The 21,826-nt window shown below is 51.8% G+C and overlaps 1 protein-coding gene and 1 long non-coding RNA gene across 2 annotated transcripts; both read left to right on the top strand.

The window, feature by feature from the left end:
* Positions 1 to 666: 666 nt before the first annotated feature.
* Positions 667 to 3,495, top strand: LOC311427425. Its single transcript, XR_014687351.1, has 3 exons — positions 667 to 765; positions 1,296 to 2,485; positions 3,435 to 3,495. It is a non-coding gene; the product is annotated as an uncharacterized lncRNA (long non-coding RNA).
* A 696-nt stretch (positions 3,496 to 4,191) lies between these two features.
* On the top strand, positions 4,192 to 11,221 carry LOC311427351 (adenylate cyclase type 10-like; the record flags this gene model as incomplete). Its single annotated transcript, XM_084504662.1, has 13 exons — positions 4,192 to 4,337; positions 4,568 to 4,760; positions 5,068 to 5,154; positions 5,611 to 5,894; positions 6,562 to 6,698; positions 7,350 to 7,481; positions 8,050 to 8,304; positions 8,449 to 8,844; positions 9,005 to 9,056; positions 9,304 to 9,526; positions 9,897 to 10,004; positions 10,142 to 10,323; positions 10,987 to 11,221. The coding sequence occupies 13 exons, from the start codon at positions 4,192 to 4,194 to the stop codon at positions 11,165 to 11,167; spliced, it is 2,376 nt and encodes a 791-aa protein (XP_084360788.1). The 3' UTR covers positions 11,168 to 11,221.
* Between the last annotated feature and the right edge of the window lie 10,605 nt (positions 11,222 to 21,826).

Here is a 21,826-nt window from a genome sequence, read left to right as displayed (position 1 = left end):
TACTTGCCACAAGATGCAGTGTTGCTGGAACATTCCCCTCTGTCGTTTGTGCTATGACTCTGCTATGACCTGCCTGCCGCAGGCTGGCCTGCGATTGGCACCGAGCAGGGGACTTACCCTTCCTCCAGTAGTACCTGGTATTGCCAACATGCCTGCTCTCCCTCGGTACGTGGCACAGGCCCAGAGGAACCGCCGGGAGAACAGGCTGGCAAAGCTGTCGTGCTCTTCACTTCCAGCTGGACGTGGATATGCCGCTGCACCTGTGGTCTGAGCTACGGCCAGTCACCAGCCTCTTTATCCAGCTGCAGTTTTCTGCAGAGGCCAGGTTACTGGATCTTCAGAGGGGCCTCCGTGATGCCAACAGGATGATTTCAACAATCATCAGTCCTCACAAGGGTGAAATCAACAAAAGCCTTCTGTTTGATAAGGTGAGCGTGGGGGAGCAATCCCACCCCCAGAGGGTGGCCTGTGTCTGTTTAGTGGAGAGGGACTGAGGAGCAGCTCTGCCTTGCTGGTGGGATCAGTCCTCTGTGGCTTTGTGTTGACCTGCAGCTCTACTGGTCTCCCTGGCGACTGCAATGAAACGGCATTAGCTGCTGGCCATAGGCACTGTAACCAGATGTGTTGCATCTGTCCTCTGCAGGGCTGTACATTCCTCTGTGTGTTTGGAATGTCTGGAGCAAAGCTGCGTGACGAGAGCACCCGTGCCTTGGACAGCGCTCTTCAGATCTTCAGCACGTGCTCCAGATCATTGAGGAAACTTGAGTGAGTGTGTGGCGGTGTTGCAGGGCATGCGTGCTGCCTGGGACAGCGCAAGGGGGCTGACCAGCAAGAGACGTGGCCTCCTGGCTTGGCCTCCTTTGTCCCTGGCAGGATTGAGGCAGCACCCTGAGAGGCAGCAGGTGGCCCCTGGGCTTAGCTCACGGCAGCCAGGCGCAGTCCCTCCAAGCACAGCCTGCCAGGAACAGGGCTCTGGCCTAATCTCAAAGTCGCTGGCATTGTAGGTGCTCTGTGGGTAGCACCTGCTTTCCTCCACTAGTGAGAGGGGCTGTGGCCTGCTGCAGGTCACAGCCATCGGGCCTCAGGGGAAGGGTCCAAGCCGTCTTGCGTGCACCCTCCCCATGTCCCTTGTGTGTGGTGCCCCGAGCTCTCCAAGTCCCCGAGGCACACACCGGCTGTGGGACAGCAGGTGTCCCTGGTTGGTGCCAAGGGGAGACGTGGGAAGTGGCAGAGCGGGGTGAGCAGGACTGCGCCTGGGGCACCACTGAATTTGCACTTCTCTCCCTGTGTGCCAGGGCAATGTCTATTGGGGTCACCAGCGGGACGATGTTCTACGGCCTCTGTGGCCATCCGGAGAGAGCTGAACATACAGGTACCGCACCTTAGTCTGAAGAGTGGGAGGCTGGCGTGGGTGTGCTTAAGCACACCTGTCACACACACATCAGTCATGAAGAGATGGGAAGGCTGGGGCAAGCACATATGCTACAGCCTGCCGAGAGCGGCCCAGATGTCACAGGTCTCGACCTGAGGTGGGAGAATGGGCTCAGAGACTTGCGGTTCCCGCTGGGTCAGCTTGCCCTGCTGCGGGGTTGACCTGTGCCTGAGGGTGTAGTCCCAAAGCTGGGAAAAACAAGGAAACCTTGAAGAATATAGAGAGTCCTGTAGCTTGTGTAGTATTTCTATAGCTTGTATAGTCTTTTAGGTGAGAGAATAAGGGAACAGAGAGACAGGTAGCCTTGAGCTAGCAGCAGCAAGGGAGATAAGGGACAAAAGGTGAAAACAAGGAGGAGAACAACAGCTCCAGACTAATCTGTAGTAACCTTTTGCTCATTAAGGGTCATAAACGTATTAAAAATCGTACCCATCAAAATGCTAACGTATGCTAATGTGGGATTTGATGTGTCCCCACTTCCCCAGCCCCCACTCTTTCTCTGTAATGTGCAAACTCAGGAGACATAAGTTAGGTGAGCTGTAATAGCCAATCAGAAGTACCCAAAGAGATAGCTTTCACAAGTTTGCTGTGTACAAGTAACGGTGATTCAAGTCAGAGGTGTGCTGGCTTTGCGGAAGATCGCCAAGCACCTGACTCTGCAGAGTTATATAATAAAATATTTAATTATAATATATATATATATTTATATAATGAATTAATTAAAAGATCTTTGCTGTGTGTGCTCATTGGTGCAGTGCACTAGGCATGCACCTATGGACAACAAGGGGAAGTAGCCCTTGGCCTTAAAGGGTGGGGCAAGGCTGCTTTCCTAACCATGTCAATGTGTTCTCTCTCCATGGCAGTGATTGGCCATAAGGTGAATTTGGGTGCCCGCTTGATGGTGCACTACCCCAGGCTGGTGTCCTGTGATGAAGACACCTACAAGGCCTCTCGCCTGCCCAGTTACCTCTTCAAGGAGTTGCCGAAGACAAAGTTGAAAGGTGTTACAGATCCCGGCGCTATCTATCAATATGTGGGGATCACCGACAAGTGGTGAGTGTCTTCTGAGCCATCTGGATGGGGCCACAAGGGGAAGCCAAGGGTGCAACCTTGACCAGTAAAGAGGAGCTGTGCAGCAAGAGACCAGCCTGGCCTCCCACAGACATCCCTTCCCTGTGGCCAAGAAGATCCAAAGGCCTGGCATGGGTCTGCTTTGTGCCTTTCTGCCCTTGTGTCTCCTGCTGCTAAGAGAGCTGCGAGTGACGCCAGTGGGGTGCAGAAGGTTGTCCTGGCTTTGGAGACGCACGCTAGCCATGCAGGCTTTGTCCAAGCGGCTTTCCGCTGGGCTCCCTCCCTGCCCTGTGTTTGCTCCACTATGTGCAAGGCTAAGGCAGAGGTCATTCTGATGCAAGGAGGAATTTTTTCCCAGCTCCTTCTGCGCAGGAAGCTTTGGGTCAGTCATGTCGCCTTGGGGAAAGGTGGGCCACTGGGCCACTCTTCCTCCTGTCTGCCTGCTCAGTTCTCAGCTGTCCCTCCGGGCCAGGGTTGGAGGACCTTTTGGATGTTAACGTTGCTGTCTCTTGAAAACTATCAAAAGACTTGAGCCAAAGGTGCCAGGTGCTTGGTGTCCTGAGCCACTAAGTGACACAGGTCCTCCTTTCCAAGAGGCTTCTTTTGCTTGTCCAGGGTGGCAGAGCAGTCTACTAGCCAACAGCACACCCTGGCTTCTTTGCCGCATCTGGGCTTTCTTTGGTTTTGGCCTCTGGCGAGGGACTCCCAACACCTTCTGCTGTCCCGCCATGGCTGCTGGCCTTCTTCGTGCTTGAAGCTGTCCTGGCATGTCCACTCGAACGTTGGCCGGGGAGCATGCTCCGGACAGCATGCTGCTGGAAAGAAAAGCAGTTACCTGCGGCGGGTCTCCTCCCCTAACACAGCAGGCTCTATATTCCCTGGCTTCTGAACAACTAAGTGAAACTCATGTTTTGTCTTCTCCCGCTTCTAGCATCTTTGACATTGGTCTTACCAAGAAGAGGTCGGACTATGGCCCCTTGCTGGGTAGGTAGAGAAGTCCTCGCTCTTCAGAACCCCAGCTGCTTCCCTTTGCCCAAAGCAGTGCACCTTGCTGGAGGTTAACCCCGGTAGGCAGCTGAGCCCCACACAGCCGCTCACTCCCTTCCTCCCTCCTCTAGCCTGCTGGCTGGTGGGGCAGCATGAGAAACTGCAGAGGCCTTGACACTGTGCCAGCACTGCTCGGCAAGAGTTCAGTGTGTTCTCGGCGTTCCTTTGGTGGCAAGTCCACCACATCACAGCACACTCCAAGCTCCTGTGAAGACAAGGAGCTGTATCGCAGCCAAAACCACAACAGGCCCGAAGATGCCACCTTAGCTACAGGGTGCTGGCAAGAGCTCTGGGGCTCAGGGTGCAGTGAGATGTTTGGCATGCCTTTTGGGCGCAGCTGCCTGCAGTGCCTCAAAGTGTGCCCTCCAGTCTTGGGCTGGATCAGTGTGGGGAGCTGCGTCCAGCTGGCTGAATCTCATTGCCTGTGGGAGGAGAAGCGGAGGGGAAAGAGCTCCTAGGAGCTGCGCCGTGTGGCCAGCAGGCAGGCGGCTCTGAGATGAGGGGCTTGGAAGGAGGCCTGGGTGTAGGCAGGCTTGCTGACGTGGTGGAGGGAAGCCGCCGTGCCAGCAAAAGGGAATGCTGCCCTGCTTTTCAGCATGCTGCAACAGCTTGTTTCCTGGTTGGTCTTCACAGGTCGGGAGATGGAGATTGACCTCTTTGAACGCAGCTTGAAGGCCTATGAGACTTTGGGACAGCCGCGCATCCTGGCGTACACAGGCATTCTGGGCTCTGGAAAGAGCCGCTTACTTACTGAGCTGGCCTTTCTGGGCCAGGCCACTGGGCACAGGTAAGTGGGTTTTTTGAGACCCTTCCCATGCCCGTCCCCTGACGTTCGTGGAAGACTGCGATGCCTCTGCCCTGTGCCTGGCCCTCCGCCCACACCCCCGGGACTGTGTACCCTGCGTTCCTTTGCAGTAAGAACCAGGCAGCGTGAGTCTCTAACTCTCCTGTCTAGGCAGGCGTGGGCTACTGGGGGCCTTTTCTGCAGCTCAACTGCCTTTTGCTTTTGCACCGCAGGGTTGTCACCATGGAACTGACCAAGGCCAACATGAGGCAGCCCTTCTCTGCCGTCTGTATGCTGGTGGCCAGGGCCCTGGGACTGCAGGCGGGTGAAACGTGCGAGGACCGGCAGCGCACCCTGCAGGCCAAGCTCCAAGGGGCGATAGAAGAGAGCAGTTACTGCCTCCTCAACAACATTTTCCTCGTCAAGGTGAGAGCGAGAGGGAGGCCTCCTGAGGTAGTCTGGTGGTTGTTTGGGTGTTCTGCTGGGCTGGGAGTTGCAGTGCTCATAGCACCCCGTTCTGATTCCTGGGTCCAGGGAGGCTCCTTGTCTGTGGTGACTTCATGTCCTGTGCATGTGCCAGGTGTCTTGGTCAGCGCCCTGGAAAGGCCAGTGAAGAGAGGCTTGCGCTGACCTCATGCAAAAGCAGAGGCGCTTTGCTCTGCCGTCTAGCTTGGTGGATAGGCATGCCTGGTCCCAGGATGATGTTTCTTTCTGACTCTGCTTTCCTGTCCAGTTTGCCATCTCAGACGAGGTTTGCAAGATGCATGACCTTCAAAGGAAAAGGGAGTTGCAGAAGACTTGTAGGAAAGTGCTACGGAAGGTGAGCGTTCCTCCTTCTACCTGGGTCAGAGAAAGAAAACAACCCTGCCCGCTGCAGGCTCCACATCAGAACAGCCTGAGTGGGCAGCAGGACGATGTGCCAGGGTCACCGCCCTTCAGGGCCCAGGAGCCCCTCCTCCCAGAAGCCCCTCTCACACCCTCCCCATATGCCTCGTCGTAGCTTGCCTCCTGTTAAGTTGGAGGGTATGTGCCCTGGAGGAGGATTGACGCCTTCTGCATTCCTTTGCCCAAGCTCCCTTCTTCAGAAGGGCAAGTGATGTTCCAGGAGGCCTTAAAGTCTCGCAGAAATGAAAAGCCAGTAAGCTTCTGAAGAGGGAAGCGGCTGGGGAGAGACTTCTGAGTATTCTCCGTCTCCGGAGAGAGAGGCTGCATCTCCTCCCCTAGAGGATGCTTGAGAATCCGCCAGACTCCACACAGATCCATCTGCTTTTTTCAGACCCTTGGAGGAGAATTTGGCATATTTGTCATCGACAACGCCCACTTCATCGACCCTGCCTCCTGGACTGTCATGTGGCCCGTGCTCCAAAGCGTCACGCTCTTTATGGTGATGAGCTTAGCTCCTGGCCACGAGAGAACGGAGAGCTTTTTCAAAGCTGCAGCAGACAGCACAACGTCCCAGAGAATCAGCTGTCTTCATCTGGAAGAGCTGAAACCTGCAGCTGTGGTGCAGAAAGTCTGCCAGGACCTTGGAGTGGTCAGCGTCCCCAGGGATCTAGCAAGGTATGTTGCAGGCCACGGAGCTCTTCCGGAGGGGTTGGACCTATGCTGCCACGGAAGGAAGTCGCCCCGCAGGAAAGGAAGCACGGGGCCTTCTGGCAGCATCCTTGACTCCAGCAAGGACCTGGGTTTCTCCTTAAGACTCACCACAGCAGGTGTGAGCTAAAAATAGGCAGCTCCCAGGACGCAGCACGTGGGCAGTGACAGCCCTTTGCTGTTGCAGAGGAGGGAGGGCAAGGCAGGGAGGAAAAGGGAGAGAAGAGGAGAGAGGAGAGCAGAGGGAGATGGGTACCCAAGCCTCAGCGTGGCTGAGGTGTGAAAAAGGCTTTGACCAATGTAGCCAGGCTGCAGTAGGGATTCCCAGGAGCAGGGGTCCAGCCAGCTGCCAGAGCAGATCTGGGCTCCTGAGGACAGGGAAGATCAGGCTTGCTGTGTTGTGCTTTGGACATTGCCCACGACCATTTCCCCATGGACTCCAGCAAACAGTGTAGGGTCAGGGGTCCCAAACGCCCAAGCCAGTGGGAGGACCGCCCCCTTCTGAAGTGAGACGTAGCTGTGACAAAGAGGCTGGTTACCCTGTGAGGCCTGAGTGACTCGCCACCCACCCATCAGAACTGTGTTGCACCATACTTCCCTGGTGTTGGTCACTGCTGGGTCTGCTCCTGCCCAGGTTCCTGATCCAAAGAAGCTCTGGCATCCCATATTACTGTGAGGAACTGCTGCGCTGCCTGCGTCGCAACAACATGCTCTTGTTCAGCACTGGGAGGCAGGACAAAATAGTAGAGGACAACTGGGAGGGCTTGATCGGTAAGCACTCTTGTTGCGGACTGGCTAGATGCTGTTGCACGTCACCCCCCCACACACACACACACACACGACCGTGTCCTGTGGCTTTCCAGTGAGTCTGGGCAGAGTCCGATCTGGCAGCAGGACAGAACTTGATCTGGCTGAGGTGTGGGCTCCTGCACACCTTGCTGTCACCTTGGCAAGCCACCAGCTCCCTCGAGAAGAAAGCCCTTCTGCAGGAGAGGGTCAGACCTGGGAAAGTGTAATCCAAAACCAGAAATGCCCGCAAAGGTGCTGGGAACTGAGGAGCTTGGCAGTAACGCAAGAGCAGTAATGGCAAGAGCAACGCCAAGCAGAGTGCTGTTGCCCTGGGGACAGCCTGCATGGGCTTTGCCTTTTGGATTATCACTGGCAATTTCCCTGGCTGTGGGAGGGAGCGCTGTCAAAGGTAGCAACCGCTGCGTTCTGTTGCGGGATATTCGTTCAGTACAGCTGGGCAGCTGGTCCAAAGGCAGAAAAAGAGTTGCAAGGGCAATGCAGACAAAACCATTGCAGTGGAAACCGGTTTGCCCTGCTCACTGACCGCATTCGGTGCGGGCCATGAAGCGCACCCAACCGTGACAGGTTGGACTTGCCCCACCTTGTTCATGCTCTCTCTCTCTCTCTTCCCAGCTTCTGCAGTCGAGGCTTCACCCATTGTCTCAGCCACCTCAAGCTCCAGTGCTGGGAATAACAGTGGCAGGGTCTGCACCGTCAGAGCAGATGTCAGCCTGGAGACCACCGTGCTGCCGGCTGCCTTGAAAGGTGAGGGGCTGAGTTCGCGGCTGTGCTGGGGTCCTTTCCTGGGGTGCATGTGAGAGAGGGGCTGGGCATCAGCATGCTGCAGAAGCACCCTCTCAGCCTGGGGGGCCCTGCCAGGAAGGCGACTCTGGTCTGAGCAGACAGAGCTCTGTGCTTAAGGACACAGATGTCCCCCTCCGGGCTGTGGGCTGGCTGTGAGGCCCACAGCAGTTGTGGGGAGCTCCAAGTCCAGCTCTGAGGTGGTGAAAGCGCTCTCTGCTCTCTGTGTGCGCTGCTGGGCATCAGCCTAGTTCAGCTCCGGTAGGTCGCATCACGGGTCGCATGTACCCGCAGGATCGTGCCCTCCCCATCCGTGGTGGAGGAGCTCTTATCCCTGGGCCTTGTGGCCTGTGGTTGCAAGAGGAGTGGAGCCATCTTGAAGACATTCCCCTGGGCTCCAATTGCCCACCAGGTGCCACCCTGAGGAAGAGAGGCCAAAGTCTACCCTGTTTCCTGTGGTGGAACTGTCCAGCCTCTCCAAGCTCAGGCTCCGGGACACAAAAGAGAGAGACGATTTGCTTCTTCTTGACAGAGATTGCACTGGCTGAGCTGGACCGGATCACGCTGCAGAAGCAGATGGTTTTGAAGTTTGCAGCCATCATAGGGCCAGTGTTTACCACCCAGCTGCTGGCTCACATCCTTCCCAGTTGCACCAGGCAGCAGATGAATTATTTGTTGGACATGCTGGTGAGCGACAACATCCTTAAGTGGCTGAAGGACACAGGGGTGCCCAGAGACATCCAAGATGCTCGAGAGGGGCCGGCCACCTCTCAGCAGGCAGGGAGCGGTAAGTGGTGGCAGTAACGTAGACCCAGGAGCGCTGTAGCTGAAGGAGGCCTTCCCCCACCAGCTTTGTGCAGAGGGAAATTCCCAGCGGCTGTTGGGAATGTCTCTACCACTCTGGCTGAGGCCACCATCCATTGCCTTGCAGGGGTGGAGAGGCCGTCTACAAGCAAGGAGACCACGGAGCAGCAGGCTGGCGTTCTGGCCTTCTGTGCCCCGCTGCTGCGGGAGGCAGCCTACGAGCTGTGGCCCAAGAGACAGAGGGCCAGCACACAGCGCAAGTGTGCTGCCTTCCTGGAGAAGCACGCGCACAAATGCTGGAGCTGCCACGGAGGGGACTTTGTAGCCTTCCATCGCTTCGCCGTCCCCAGTCCCCAGGATGGGGAAAACTGCCAGGGCTCTGCTGACGAGGATGACTGGCACAGCTGGGAGGCCTTGGTGCTCGCTGGAGAACACCTGAAGAAGGACAGGACTCACACCCCTGAAGGTAGGCTGTGTGCCGTGCAGCGGAGCCCCCTCCCCCTGGAAGTCCAGGCCCATGCAGGCTGGGGCCCACCGGGTCCCCAACACCAGGGATAAGCCAGGGGACAAGGACGATCACCGCAGCTCTTGTGCCCTGGGTCTGCTCGACAGGACCCTTGCAAGCCTGCAGCTCTTAGCCCGGGCTATGTGGGGAGTCCCTTGACACGCTCTCTTCTTCCCAGGTAGTGCAAATGCCCTGCAGCCGCAGCAGACTTTCTCGGAGGAGGAGTTCAGGTGAGGAGACAAGGTTCTGATGATTGTGGAAACGAGCGAGCTCCAGAGGAGACAGATGGAGCTCTGCCATTTGGCTGCTGGCTGGGACTCCAGCTTTGGGAGGAGGAGGCTGGCTGTGGGGTGGGAGCTGGGATGAGACAGCAGGAAATAGGGGTTTGTTGCTACCCGTAGGGAGAGCAGGGTCATCTCAGGTGATGCTCATCTGCTCTTTGCTCTCTTCTTTTCCTGGCAACCTGCCTCTGACCAGAGCGTCAGAGCAGTTTCCACCAGAGGGCAAATGGACAAGTGTGCAGCCCAGCAGGACCAAAGAGAAGGATGGTGGCGAGTGTTCCTGCAAATGCGAAGCCGTCATTGAATCAGTGCTTATGCCTTTGGCTCGCCACTATGTGGCAACAGGCAATGCTTCCCGAGCCTTCTACTACCTGCTGGAGTGTGCGGCTGCCTACCTGCACGTCTCCAACAGCTACATGGTGAGTGACCCTGCTTGCCAGCACGCATTGCACCTGGAGTCCACTGCAACAGGACACGCCCGCTGAGGGGCCTCCCAAAAGAAACAGTGGGGGCAGAGCCGGACTGTTTCCTGCGCTTTGCCTCTCCCACAGCAAGAGACGCGGGGCACTGAAGCAGGCCCGTCAGCACAAGCTGCAGTACCTGGGAGGCAGTCTGAAGGCTCCCTTGGTGCCTGAGCTCTGAGCCCACGGGGCACTGTGCTAGGGCAGGGATCACATGGGGAGATGCGGGCCCTCCTAAGGCAGGTGCCACAGGAGGCAAGAGGGAAGGGTGGAGCTAGCTGGGGGCTCTGCACCGATGCTCACCTGCTGCCTGTGTGCTTGCTCAAAGGCCCTTATGAAGCTCAACGAAGCGGAGGTCCTGAGGAACTCCATGGGGAAGACAGCAACTGTGTTAGACTGCTTTGAGGAGGCGACCTTCTTCAGCCTCAAAGCGGAGGTAAAGCGGCAGGGTGACGCCCTTCTTGCAGGGGGTGTCCCTGCTATGGCCAGCCCCTTATACATTTCTGCAGCCTCTGCAGGAGGAGAGGCTTGGGAAAGCGGTCCATGTCTGCATGGCTTCCTCTTCCTGTGCAGGTCTGCTGTAATCTAGGACGCGTGGGGCTGGCCAAGAAAACAACCAGGCAGGCGCTGAGCCTTCTGAAAAAGCGATTCCCTCAGACACGCGCCGGAGCCTTTGTCAAGTCTCTGTGGGAAAGGTTTCAGGGTGCTCTTTGTGCCACAAACAGAAGAACACCCTCTCTTCCGCTAGAGGCTCGGTAAGCAGCAGAAGGGAGAGCGTGGGAAAGGAAGAGTATTCTGGTGCCAGGCATTCAAGCCCAGGCCTGCCTGGACTTCAGGCCACGCCTAAGCTGTGCCATAGCTCATTAGCAGGACCGAGGCATTAAGGCACGACATGTGGGTCAAACAGGGGCCAGTGCAGCCTCACACTGCCCCCCTGTGCAGTCCCTGGGCCTTTGCGTAGAAAGCAGCTTGTGCCGAGGGATGCACCTGCTGGCACGTTTCGGATGAGGCTGGGGTGGCTGGGAACAGAGAAGAGATGTGAACAGGGAGGACGGGCTTAACAGGGGAAGGAAGGCAGTGACCTCAAGGGATGGGATGGGGTTGGGTTAAGGTTGGGGGGGGGAGGGTGTGATGAGGAGAAGGCTCAGAGTTGCGATAGTCCTTCTCCTGCTGGTGCCTGGCATCACTTCCCCCCCCCCCCCCCGTGCTGTAGTGCCAGCACACCCTCTGTAGCGGTTGGCTGTCCCTGGCAGCACTTCTTCATTTGCCCACTTCCGTGCCGGCAGCCCTTCCAGCACCAGCTCCCTTCCTCTGAGGAGGTGTACGTGTCTCAGCTGCCACCCCACTTTCCCCTGCCCAGTCTGGTTTGGTGCTCTACAGCCGCGCCTCTGGGCTCAGCAGTTTCTCTTGTGTGTCAGGAGGAAGAAGCTAGCCTGGATGCTTCAGCAGACCCGCTGCCTCTCCTTACTGGGGCACCTCTACAGCCTGGAGGGCACATCAGCAGGACGGAGGTTCTCCCGCCTGGCAGCTCGCATGAAAGCCAACGTGGACAGGAGAATGGACTCCTCTCAGGAAGAAGACTCCCACCCCGACAACTGACTTTCCATCCCTGCTTTTCTCAGTGTGTCTTAGTAAAACATCTGTTCTCTTATGGTGGTGGTTGTCAGGCCTTGCCAGGGAAGGTTCAGGTTGGAAATAAGAAGCAAGTTCTTCTCAGAAAAGGAGAGCTTGCTCCCCCAGCAAGAGACGCGGGGCACTGAAGCAGGCCCGTCAGCACAAGCTGCCTTACCAGGGAGGCGGTCTGAAGGCTCCCTCGGAACCTGTGTGGGCACCTGGAGAGAGACAGCATGGGCAGTTTGGGACGGTGGAAGCTGCCATAGTGCAGAGCGAGCAGAGGAGGGGAGGGCCACGGTGGGGGGGCGTTCCAGAGTCCCCGCAGGGTCAGGTGGGCTGCTCCGTCCCGAGGCGTGCCCACATGGGCTCCGGGGTGCTGGCCCAGGTCCTTGCTGTGCTTGATCATTGGGCTGCTCCTCGTTGTGAAACATGGGATTAGAAATTAGAGAGCGATGGATTAAGAATGAATATGTAGGCAACACTCCTTGCTTCATATGTGCTACTGAGATGGGGAAGATGCTAAAACTTCTCCAAATTAATATTTACAGAATCGCAGAATTTCTAGGTTGGAAGAGACCTCAAGATCATCGAGTCCAACCTCTGAGCTAACACTAACAGTCCTCCGCTAAATCATATCCCCAAGCTCTAAGCTAGATTCCCTTTTTGAGTGGGTTTGTGAAAATTCTGCCAAAGAAGGTCAAGGACTATCAAGAGGTTTCTGTTGTGAGCACTATTTTATGGGAGCCTAGGTGGGGTGGGTATTGGAAGAGGGTGTTGACTAGGGCACTGCCTAGGGTTAGGATTAAGGTTTTGAGAGAGAAAGGTCAAACTCTCTCTAGGACTAAGGTTGTGAAAGGGCTGCCAAAGGAAGTTGAGGGCTACCAAATGCTTCAGATGGGAACACTTTTTCATGGGAGCTCTTGCTAGGACGAATGTTTGACCTGGGAGCTGTCTTAGCCCTGTCCTTATGTTTGGAAAGAAAGGAAGCACAGACTCCCCTTGTGACTGAAGTTGTGAGAGTGCTGCCAAAGCAAGTGGAGGGCTACCAAAAGGTTCTGTTGCGAGCAATTTTTCTTGGGAGCACTAGGTGAAATGTTTCTTGGATCTAGGCAATGTCTAGGGCTAGGGTTAGGGTTTAGAGAGAGACAGAGAAAGTCCAGACTCCCATTGTGAGCAATTTCATTAAAAGGCTGCCAAAGGAAATCAAGGGCTACTAAATAAATTGCTTCCACTGCAAGCAGCATTTCATGGAAGTGCTGTGTGCGGTGTGTGTTGGACGTGGGCACTGTCTAGAGTTAGGCTTAGGGTTTGGAGAGAGAGAAAACACAGACTCCCATTGTTAGTGTGACTGTGAAGGGACTTTCAAAGGATGTGCCTTTGGGGTTGGGGACACAGCAGCACACATCTTGTGGTTGTGAGCTGAGTGCAGACCAGAGCCAGTCCCACTATGATATGCCAGCAGGGCTCTTGGAGCCTTGGGGCACGTGGGGCCCTGCTGTATGGGCAGCACTTTGGAATCAGTCAAAGTCCACAAATTGTTTTGTTTCACAGAAAGTTCAGAGTTAGGGTTAGGATTTGGAGACAGAGAGAGTACAGACTTCCGTTGTGAGTGAGTGTGTGAAAAGGCTGCTGTGAGAAACTAAGTTGTGTTTTTGCAGTAGAGAACTAGTTTTCTGTATTCAAAGGTAGTTGTGGAGTCATAACAAGGAGAAATGCAAAGTAGGTAAGTGGACAGTAGAAGGCCCCTCACTGTTCCAGAACAAGGTAGAAGCTTGAGAAAAATAGGATGAGCAGTGTGAGAATAGTAAAACAAAGATCACAAATTCTCAAAACATAAGAAAGGAGAAATTAAAGGGTTGGAGAAAAAAAAAAAAAAAAAAAAGAAAAAGGAAAATCGTACATATATGCTATAGAGGAGTGTTGAGTAGCTTGTGAACCTGTAGTACTCAGTCAATGAGGAAACAGGGGAGGTGATCAGGCGTCGGGTAATAGGGAATAAAAGGTTATGATTTGTTTACTAAAATGCACTCTTAATTGACAGGACTTCCGCCATTCCAATCACAAATAAAATAGCTTTGCAGAAGATCCTGTCTGAAGAAAATTAATTGAGATTTTTCTCACACTGCCAAAGGAAGTAGAGATATACCATGAGATATAAAATGGCTTCTGTTGTAAATAACTTTTTGTGGGAGACCTAGGTGGAGTGGGAGTAGGATCTGTGTCACATTGAAAGGTGCCTATCAAAGTCAAACACTTGCCTGTTTAAGAGCCCTGCCAACAACTTTCACTGAGACAGTTTCACAAAGTTGAAAACTTCTAATAAGGTGACAGATGGGACTGGACTAGATGATCTTAGAGGCGTTTTCCAACCTGGATGATTCTATGATTCTATTTTCTATATGAGATTTGGAATTGTTTTTGATAAACACCCTTTCTGCAATAGCGCTCATATCTGATAACAGTGCTAGCAAAATGCTATCTCAGGTATTCCTCTCCAAAAGATGAAGGTGCAGAGCTTACCAACAAGGCATCCCTGTCTTGGTGGAGACGAAGGAGCCCAGCCTTTCACCTACCTCTTCCAGCTTTCCAATCTCTTTTCTCCCCCCAGCTCTTTTATGACATTCCTCTCACTTTATCAACTAATGCTAACACCAATGCTTTTTCCTAACACTAAAACCATTTCCTTTATATCCTTACATTATCTGTTCCCTTCCCTGGAGTGATGTCTAGCATGATTTGTGCGGAGAGTCAAATAGTAAAGATATGTATGTTTAGCATGTATTTCATTAAGATTCATTTTACAAATAATCAAATGAAAGGTTTCACTCCAGGCACCATGGCCTTCAAGATTCTCTTCTGCTGCCAGATAAGGACCATCCTCATATGGCAAGACACCGTCCCTCAGTAGCCTCTCATACCAAGCCTACAGACCTCCATCCACAACATCTGTATAAGAGAGAAGTGGAAGCAGGCTGCTCAACTCCCACCTTGCCCAAGGCCAGTGCTTATCAGAGACACTAGCAAGTCTGACTATTCTCTGCATCTACCTCCCGCGATTCCTCTCTCCCACTCCTTTACCCAAACCATTCACGTGCCCCAAGGATAATTCTCCCACACTGAGGACTGGGCATCACCTGTAATACCCAAACGGGAAATACTTAAAACTGCCACACCAGTCCCTCAAATAAATAACCTCTGTTTCAACATGGTGGTCATCACTTAACTTGCTCAGGTAGGCTCTGGTGCTGACATTCCACTTCATGCCCTGCTTTGCATCTTCACAGAATCACACAGAATCACAGAATTTCTAGGTTGGAAGAGACTTCAAGATCATCGAGTCCAACCTCTGACCTAACACTAACAGTTCCCACTAAACCATATCCCTAAGCTCTACATCTAAACGTCTTTTCAAGACTTCCAGGGATGGTGACTCCACCACTTCCCTGGGCAGCCTGTTCCAATGTCTAGCAACCCTTTCAGTAAAGAAGTTCTTCCTAAGATCCAACCTAAAACTCCCCTGGTGCAACTTTAGCCCATTCCCCCTCGTCCTGTCACCAGGCACGTGGGAGAACAGACCAACCCCCACCTTGCTACAGCCTCCTTTGAGGTACCTGTAGAGAGCTTCCAAACAAGCAAAAACTATTTTCATGTAGTCACCAACTGTAGTGCCTTCTCTCCAACACTATACACTAGATCACCTTTACAGAGAACTCCACTGCATCCATTACCCTGTAGCACATGCCTCATCCCTCCACATCTGCAAAAACAATATAAAAAATCACCTGGATGCTGATCAATAGCTCAACTATTCTAGAGCTATTCTTGAATGAATAGCTCACTGGAAAAAGAGATGCAAACCTCCCTGGGCTGAAAAGTTATCCATATACCACTCATGAGTTTCAGCCTCATCAAAATTATGACTTTCTCAGGCTTTCTCAAAAACAAAACAAAACAACAACAAAACCAAGCCAAGCCAAACCAAACCAAACCAACCAATAAACCATCCAACCAAAACCAAAAGCCAAAATATAAAATTAATCAGATAACTAGATTTATAAACATTTATAAAATTTATAATCCTTTGGGTCTGGTACTAGCTTGGTATACTGCTAATTACATCATTAGCTATATCCTATTTCATAGACCTCTGTTCCTTCTCCCCTGCTAGGAAGACTGTTTTCTAAAGTGCAGTGAGTAGGATTCTGATATATAAAAAATGAATATGTTATAAATGAAGTGCAAAGGGATGATGAAAGCTAAGTAATGTGAAAAGCAGACCAATTGGCCTGAAAAGAATTTGAAATCACTAGCAGTGAAAATCAGGGCAACAATTTTAACATAAGTGGCTGCATACTCTTTGCTTTTAACCTAGAGAAATGCTCTGAATTCTAATTAACTGGAGAAAAGCAATCCTGTAGTCATGCACCTTCATGAACATCATATTGAGTATGGAAATGAAACTAGGTGAATATTGTAAAAGTTCACATGAAATGTGTTCATTAGTCCATAAATCACCCACCTTGACAAATATAGAAGAAGCATGAGATGTAATTTAATATTGTCTTAGGTCTCAAGAGAAATAAGTTACATGACTACTGAGTGACATATTAACTGTTAACATGAAATACGAAATGAAGGGACCATAATTTGATGGCCTGTTATATTCACAGAGAGGTAGATATTAGTGCTATGGACTTCAGGGTGCTTGTAACATCATATGTAAGCCCACAATGACTACCTGTGTGACGGTTTGGAGGGTAAGAGCCATGCTGCCAGGCTGTTGTATATGGGGCCCTGAGGTTGCTTGCGGAGGGCAGAGGCAGCCTTGCTGCACCAGCTGCTCCTGCCTCCTTGGAAGGGCTGTGGAGCTCACTGTGGCCTGGGGGGACAGTGGGAGCCGTGGGGCTCCCGTGGCAAGGGAGGAGCGCAGCAGGTCTCTTCTGCTGCCCACTGTGATGAGGGAGGCCCCAGTGGACTGCAGGCTGGCAGACGTGCCTCCAGGCAACAGGAAGGGCTGGAAGGACTTTGCAGGGAATTACAGGCCCGTCAGCCTGATGTCAGTATCAGGGCAGGTTACAGAGCTGTGTTTGGGATTTAGTATGAGACTAACGTTGGTATCACCCTGATGTTTTAATTGTTGCAGAGCAGTTCTTACACTAAGCCAAGGACTTCTCAGGTTCTTGCTCCGTCCTGCCAGCAGGCAGGCTGGGGTGAAGAAGAAGCTGGGAGGGGACAAACCCAGGACAGCTGACCCAAATTGGCCAAAGGGCTAATCCACACCATATGGCATCATGCTGAACAATTATATGGGGGGCTGGACGGGGTGGGGGGTCTGGCTGCTTAGGGATAGCCTGGGCATCAGTCAGCGGGTGCATTGTACATCACTTGTTTGTACACAGTATTATTAGTTTTCCTTTCCTTTCCTTTCCTTTCCTTTCCTTTCCTTTCCTTTCCTTTCCTTTCCTTTCCTTTCCTTTCCTTTCCTTTCCTTTCCTTTCCTTTCCTTTCCTTTCCTTTCCTTTCCTTTCCTTCCTTCTTCCTCTCTTCCTTCCTTCCTTCCTTCCTTCCTTCCTTCCTTCCTTCCTTCCTTCCTTCCTTCCTTCCTTCCTTCCTTCCTTCCTTCCTTCCTTCCTTCCTTCCTTCCTTCCTTCCTTCCTTCCTTCCTTCCTTCCTTTCTCTCTCTCTCTCTCTCTCATTCTCTCTTCCTCTTCCTCTTCCTCTTCCTCTTCCTCTCTTTTCCCCTTTCTATTCCCTGTATCTTGCAGTTCACTCTCATTCCTTGTCAAGTTAGAACAGTTGGACCTTGGTGCTAATGACCTGGAATTACTGGTAGGTGAGGGATGGTGGGGAGGGAATATGGGTGGTTGGTAGGGGTAGCATCTGTACCTTTTTGGAAGTGTTTCTTGTTTTGTTTTGTTTTGTTTTGTCTGAAATGCAAAGAAGTAGACCCTCAGGTTGTTTGGGAAGATTCTGATCTGCCCAGGATGGCCTAGTCATTGTTCCCAGTGTAATGTTTTCTTTGCGTGTTGGCCCTGTTTCACTTTCTACTACCCTTATACACACCTTGCTCTGCTTTTTCCAAGCCCCTTTGCTCTGAGGCATTCTTTGTTGCTATCTAGCTGCCTAAAGATCTTTCCTTTCCAATGAAATTCTTGTCTGGTACTTTATTTCTCTGCTGTGTTTCACTGCCACCAGCTGTCGTTTTTCACTTCTGCTGGGCTGACTTTCTGCATTTCCCTTCGTAATTTATTTTCTCCTTTAGAAAGTACAGGACCATTCCATGTTGTTCCTGACAGTGATGTCAGCCTAGCATGTGGTGTGTGCCCTCTGGATCAGGGTGCCTCCATGGAGGGCTCTAAACCCAAGCCTAAACCTAAGTACGCTGAGAGCCAGTGCATAATCTTGAATTACAGCTCGTCTTGACACTGGGGGAAATCCAGTGATATTTACCTTTGCAGTTGTGGATCAAGTTGTTACTGAACCCTGTTCTTAATGTTCTGAAATGCTTTTTGGCAGAAAGCCAACTAAAATGGGAGACAGAAGAGATTTTGCAGCTTCCTATGCACAAAGCTGCAGCCTGCTTGTGAGAACAGTTGGCTGATGCTTGAACAGCACTCGAGTGGTGCTTTAACTCCTAAACCAAACACTCATCAGTGTGTGTTGTGTTTACAGGTAACAAAAGGAGCAATACTATGAACACGTCTACCATTGCTGATAGCGCTGCTATATCATGTTGGGATTGTCAGTGTTAACCAAAAGCTTTTATTCATGTCTGGGAGGAGGGGGAGAAAGACACATTTCTACTGTGGGTCCAGCATTTCCAAAACCTTGCTACTGGACAGTCCTTCCTGTTGTCTTCCATGTTTCCTGTTGGGAGCTTCTGCAGCCAGTATGCTAACCCAGACACTTCCAAACATATTTGCTGCAGTATTGTGGCACACCAAAATGTTAGTTTCATAAACCATTTGATGAATGGTTGTAGGAGGTGTGAAAGCAGTAACATCGAGTTTTGCCATGTTTGCCCTATGTTTGCCATGGCAACACAACCCCATGGTTACCATGGCATCAGAACCCCATGGTTGCCATGGCAACAGAACCCCATGGTTACCATGGCAACAGAACTCCATGGTTGCCATGGCAACAAAACCAGATGGTTGCCATGGCAACACAACCGTATTTTTACCATGGCAACACAACCCCATGGTTGCCATGGCAACACCCCATGGTGTCCCTTGCTACACAACACCATGGTTGCCATGGAAACACAAACCCATGGTTGCCATGGCAACAGAACCCCATGGTTACCATAGCAATACAACCCCATGGTTGCCATGGCAACAATCTTACACTTCCTATAGTAACATGGCCTTGTGTTGGCTATGGCACTACGGTGTCAACACCCCATGGCAACACGCCATGGTTGCCATGGCAACACAACCCCATGGTTGCCATGGAAACACAAACCCATGGTTGCCATGGCAACAGAACCCCATGGTTACCTTGGCAACACAAGCCTATGGTTGCCATGGCAACACAACCACGTTGTTGCCTTGACAACACAACACCATGGTTGGCATAGCAACACAACCCCATGGTTACCATGGCAACACAACCCCATGGTTACCTTGAAAACACAACACTTGTGTTGCCATAGCAACACAACCCCATGGTTTCCATGGCAACACAACACCATGTTTACCATGCAAAAAGAACCCCGTGGTTGCCATGGCAAGACAACCCCATGGTTGCCATGGCAACACAAGCCCATGGTTGCCATGCCAACACAACTCCATGGTTACCATGGAAACACAACGCCATGGTTGCCATGGTAACACAAGCCCATGGTTGCCATAGCAACACGAAAACATGGATACCATGGCAACAGAACCCCATGGTTGACATGGCAACAGAACACAATGGTTAGCATGGGAACAATGTTACACTTCCTATAGTTACATGGCCTTGTGTTGCCTATGGCACTAAGGTGTCTCCACCACATGGCACCACCCCATCGTTGCCATGGCAGCACAACCCAATAATTGCCATGGCAACACAAAAACATGGTTACCATGACAACAGAACCCCATGGTTGCCATGGCAACAGTACCCCATCGTTACCATGGCAACAGAACAACATGGTTGCCATGACAACAATCTTACACTACTTATCGTAACCTTGTTACGATATGGCCTTGTGTTACCTATGGCACTACGGTTTCACCAACCCGTGGCAACAGCCCATAGTTGCCATGGCAATACAATCCATGGTTGCTATGGCAACACAACCCAATGGTTGCCATGGCAACACAACCCCATGGTTGAAATGGCAACACAAAACCACGGTTGCCATTGCAACAGAACCCCAAAGTTAACATGTTAACAATCTTACACTTAATATAGTAACATGTGCTTGTGTTGCCTATGGCACTATGGTGTCACCACCATATGGCACAACCCCATGATTCCCATGGGAAAACAACCACGTGGTTGCCATGGCAACACAACCCCATTGTTGCCATGGCAACACAACCCCATGGTTGCCATGGCAAAAAAAAACATGGTTGCCTATGGCAACAGAACCCATGGTTACCATGGACACAACCCCATGGTTACCATGGCAACACAATTCCATTGTTGCCATGGCAACAATCCTACACTTCCTATAGTAACATAGCCTTGTGTTCCCTATGGCACTACCGTGTCAACACCACATGGCAACACCCCATGGTTGCCATGGCAATCACAACCCTAATGTTGGCATGGCAACACAACCCCACGTTTACCATGGCAACAGAACCCCATGGTTCCATGACAACACAAATACATGATTTCCATGGCAACACAAAAACATGGTTACCATGGCAACACAACCCCATGGTTGCCATGGCAACACAACCCAATAATTGCCATGGCAACAGAAAAACATGGTTACCATGGCAACAGAACCCCATTGTTGCCATGGCAACAGAGCAACATGGTTGCCATGGCAACACAACCCCATGGTTGCCATGGCAACACAAAACCATGGTTGCCATGGCAAGAGAACCCCATGCTTGCCATTGCAACACAACCCAATAATTGCCATGGAAACACAAAACCATGGTTGCCATGGCAACAGAACCCCATATTTGCCATGGCAACACAATCCAATAATTGCCATGGCAACACAAAAACATGGTTACCATGGCAATAGAACCCCAAAGTTACCATGGTAACAATCTTACACTTCATATAGTAACATGGGCTTGTGTTGCCTATGGCACTATGGTGTCACCACCATATGGCACAACCCCACGATTCCCATGGCAAAACTACCCCATGTTTGCCATGGCAGCACAACCCCATAGTTGCCATGGCAACAATCCTACACTTCCTATAGTAACATGGCTTTGTGTTCCCTAAGGCACTACGGTGTCACCACCCCATTGCAACACCCCATGGTTACCATGGCAACAAAACCCCATGGTTTCCATGGCAACAGAGCAACATGGTTGCCATGGCAACACAACCCCATGGTTGCTATGGCAACACAAAACCATGGTTGCCATGGCAAGAGAACCCCATGCTTGCCATTGCAACACAACCCAATAATTGCCATGGCAACACAAAACCATGGTTGCCATGGCAACAGAACCCCATGTTTGCCTTGGCAACACAACCCCATGGTTGCCATGGCAACAGTACCCCATCGTTACCATGGAAACAGAACAACATGGTTGCCATGACAACAATCTTACACTACCTATCATAACATGGCCTTGTGTTACCTATGGCACTACGGTTTCACCAACCCATGGCAATACAACCCATGGTTGCCATGGCAACACAACCCCATGGTTAAAATCGCAACACAAAACCATGGTTGCCATTGCAACAGAACCCCAAGGTTACCATTGTAACAATCTTACACTTGATATAGTAAAATGGGCTTGTGTTGCCTATGGCACTATGGTGTCACCACCCCATTGCAACACCCTATGTTTGCCGTAGCAACAGAACCCCATGGTTACCATGGCAACAGAACCCCATTGTTGCCATGGCAACAGAACCCCATGGTTGCCATGGCAACAGAACCCCATGGTTGGCATGGCAACAATCCTACACTTCCTGTAGTAATATGGTCCTGTGTTGCCTATGGCACTATGGTGTCACCACCCCATGAAACACCCCATGGTTGCCATGGCAACGCAACCTCATGGTTGCGTTGGCAACAGAACCCCATGGTTGCCATGGCAACACAACCGCATGGTTACCATGGGAACACAACCCCATGGTTGCCATGGCAACAGAACCCCATGGTTACCATGGCAGCAGAACCCCATGGTTGCCATGGAAACACAAACCAATAATTGCCATGGTAACACAAAAACCCATGGTTGCCATGGCAACAGAACTCAATGGATGCCATGGCAACACAACCCTATGGTTAAAATGGCAACACAAAACCATGGTTACCATTGCCACACAACCCCATGGTTACCATGGCAACACAAACATATGGTTACCATAGCAACACAACCCCATGGTTGCCACGGCAAGAGATCCCCATGGTTGCCATGGCAACAATCTTACACTTCCTCTAGTAACATGGCCTTGTTTTGCCTATGGCACTAAGGTGCAACCACCCCATGGCAACACCCCATG

This window comes from Aythya ferina (assembly GCF_964211825.1).
Source record: "Aythya ferina genome assembly, chromosome: Z".
Classification (NCBI taxonomy): Eukaryota; Metazoa; Chordata; class Aves; order Anseriformes; family Anatidae; genus Aythya; species Aythya ferina.
Note: the sequence above shows the minus strand (reverse complement) of the source record. Positions and strands in the feature narration are given on the sequence as shown.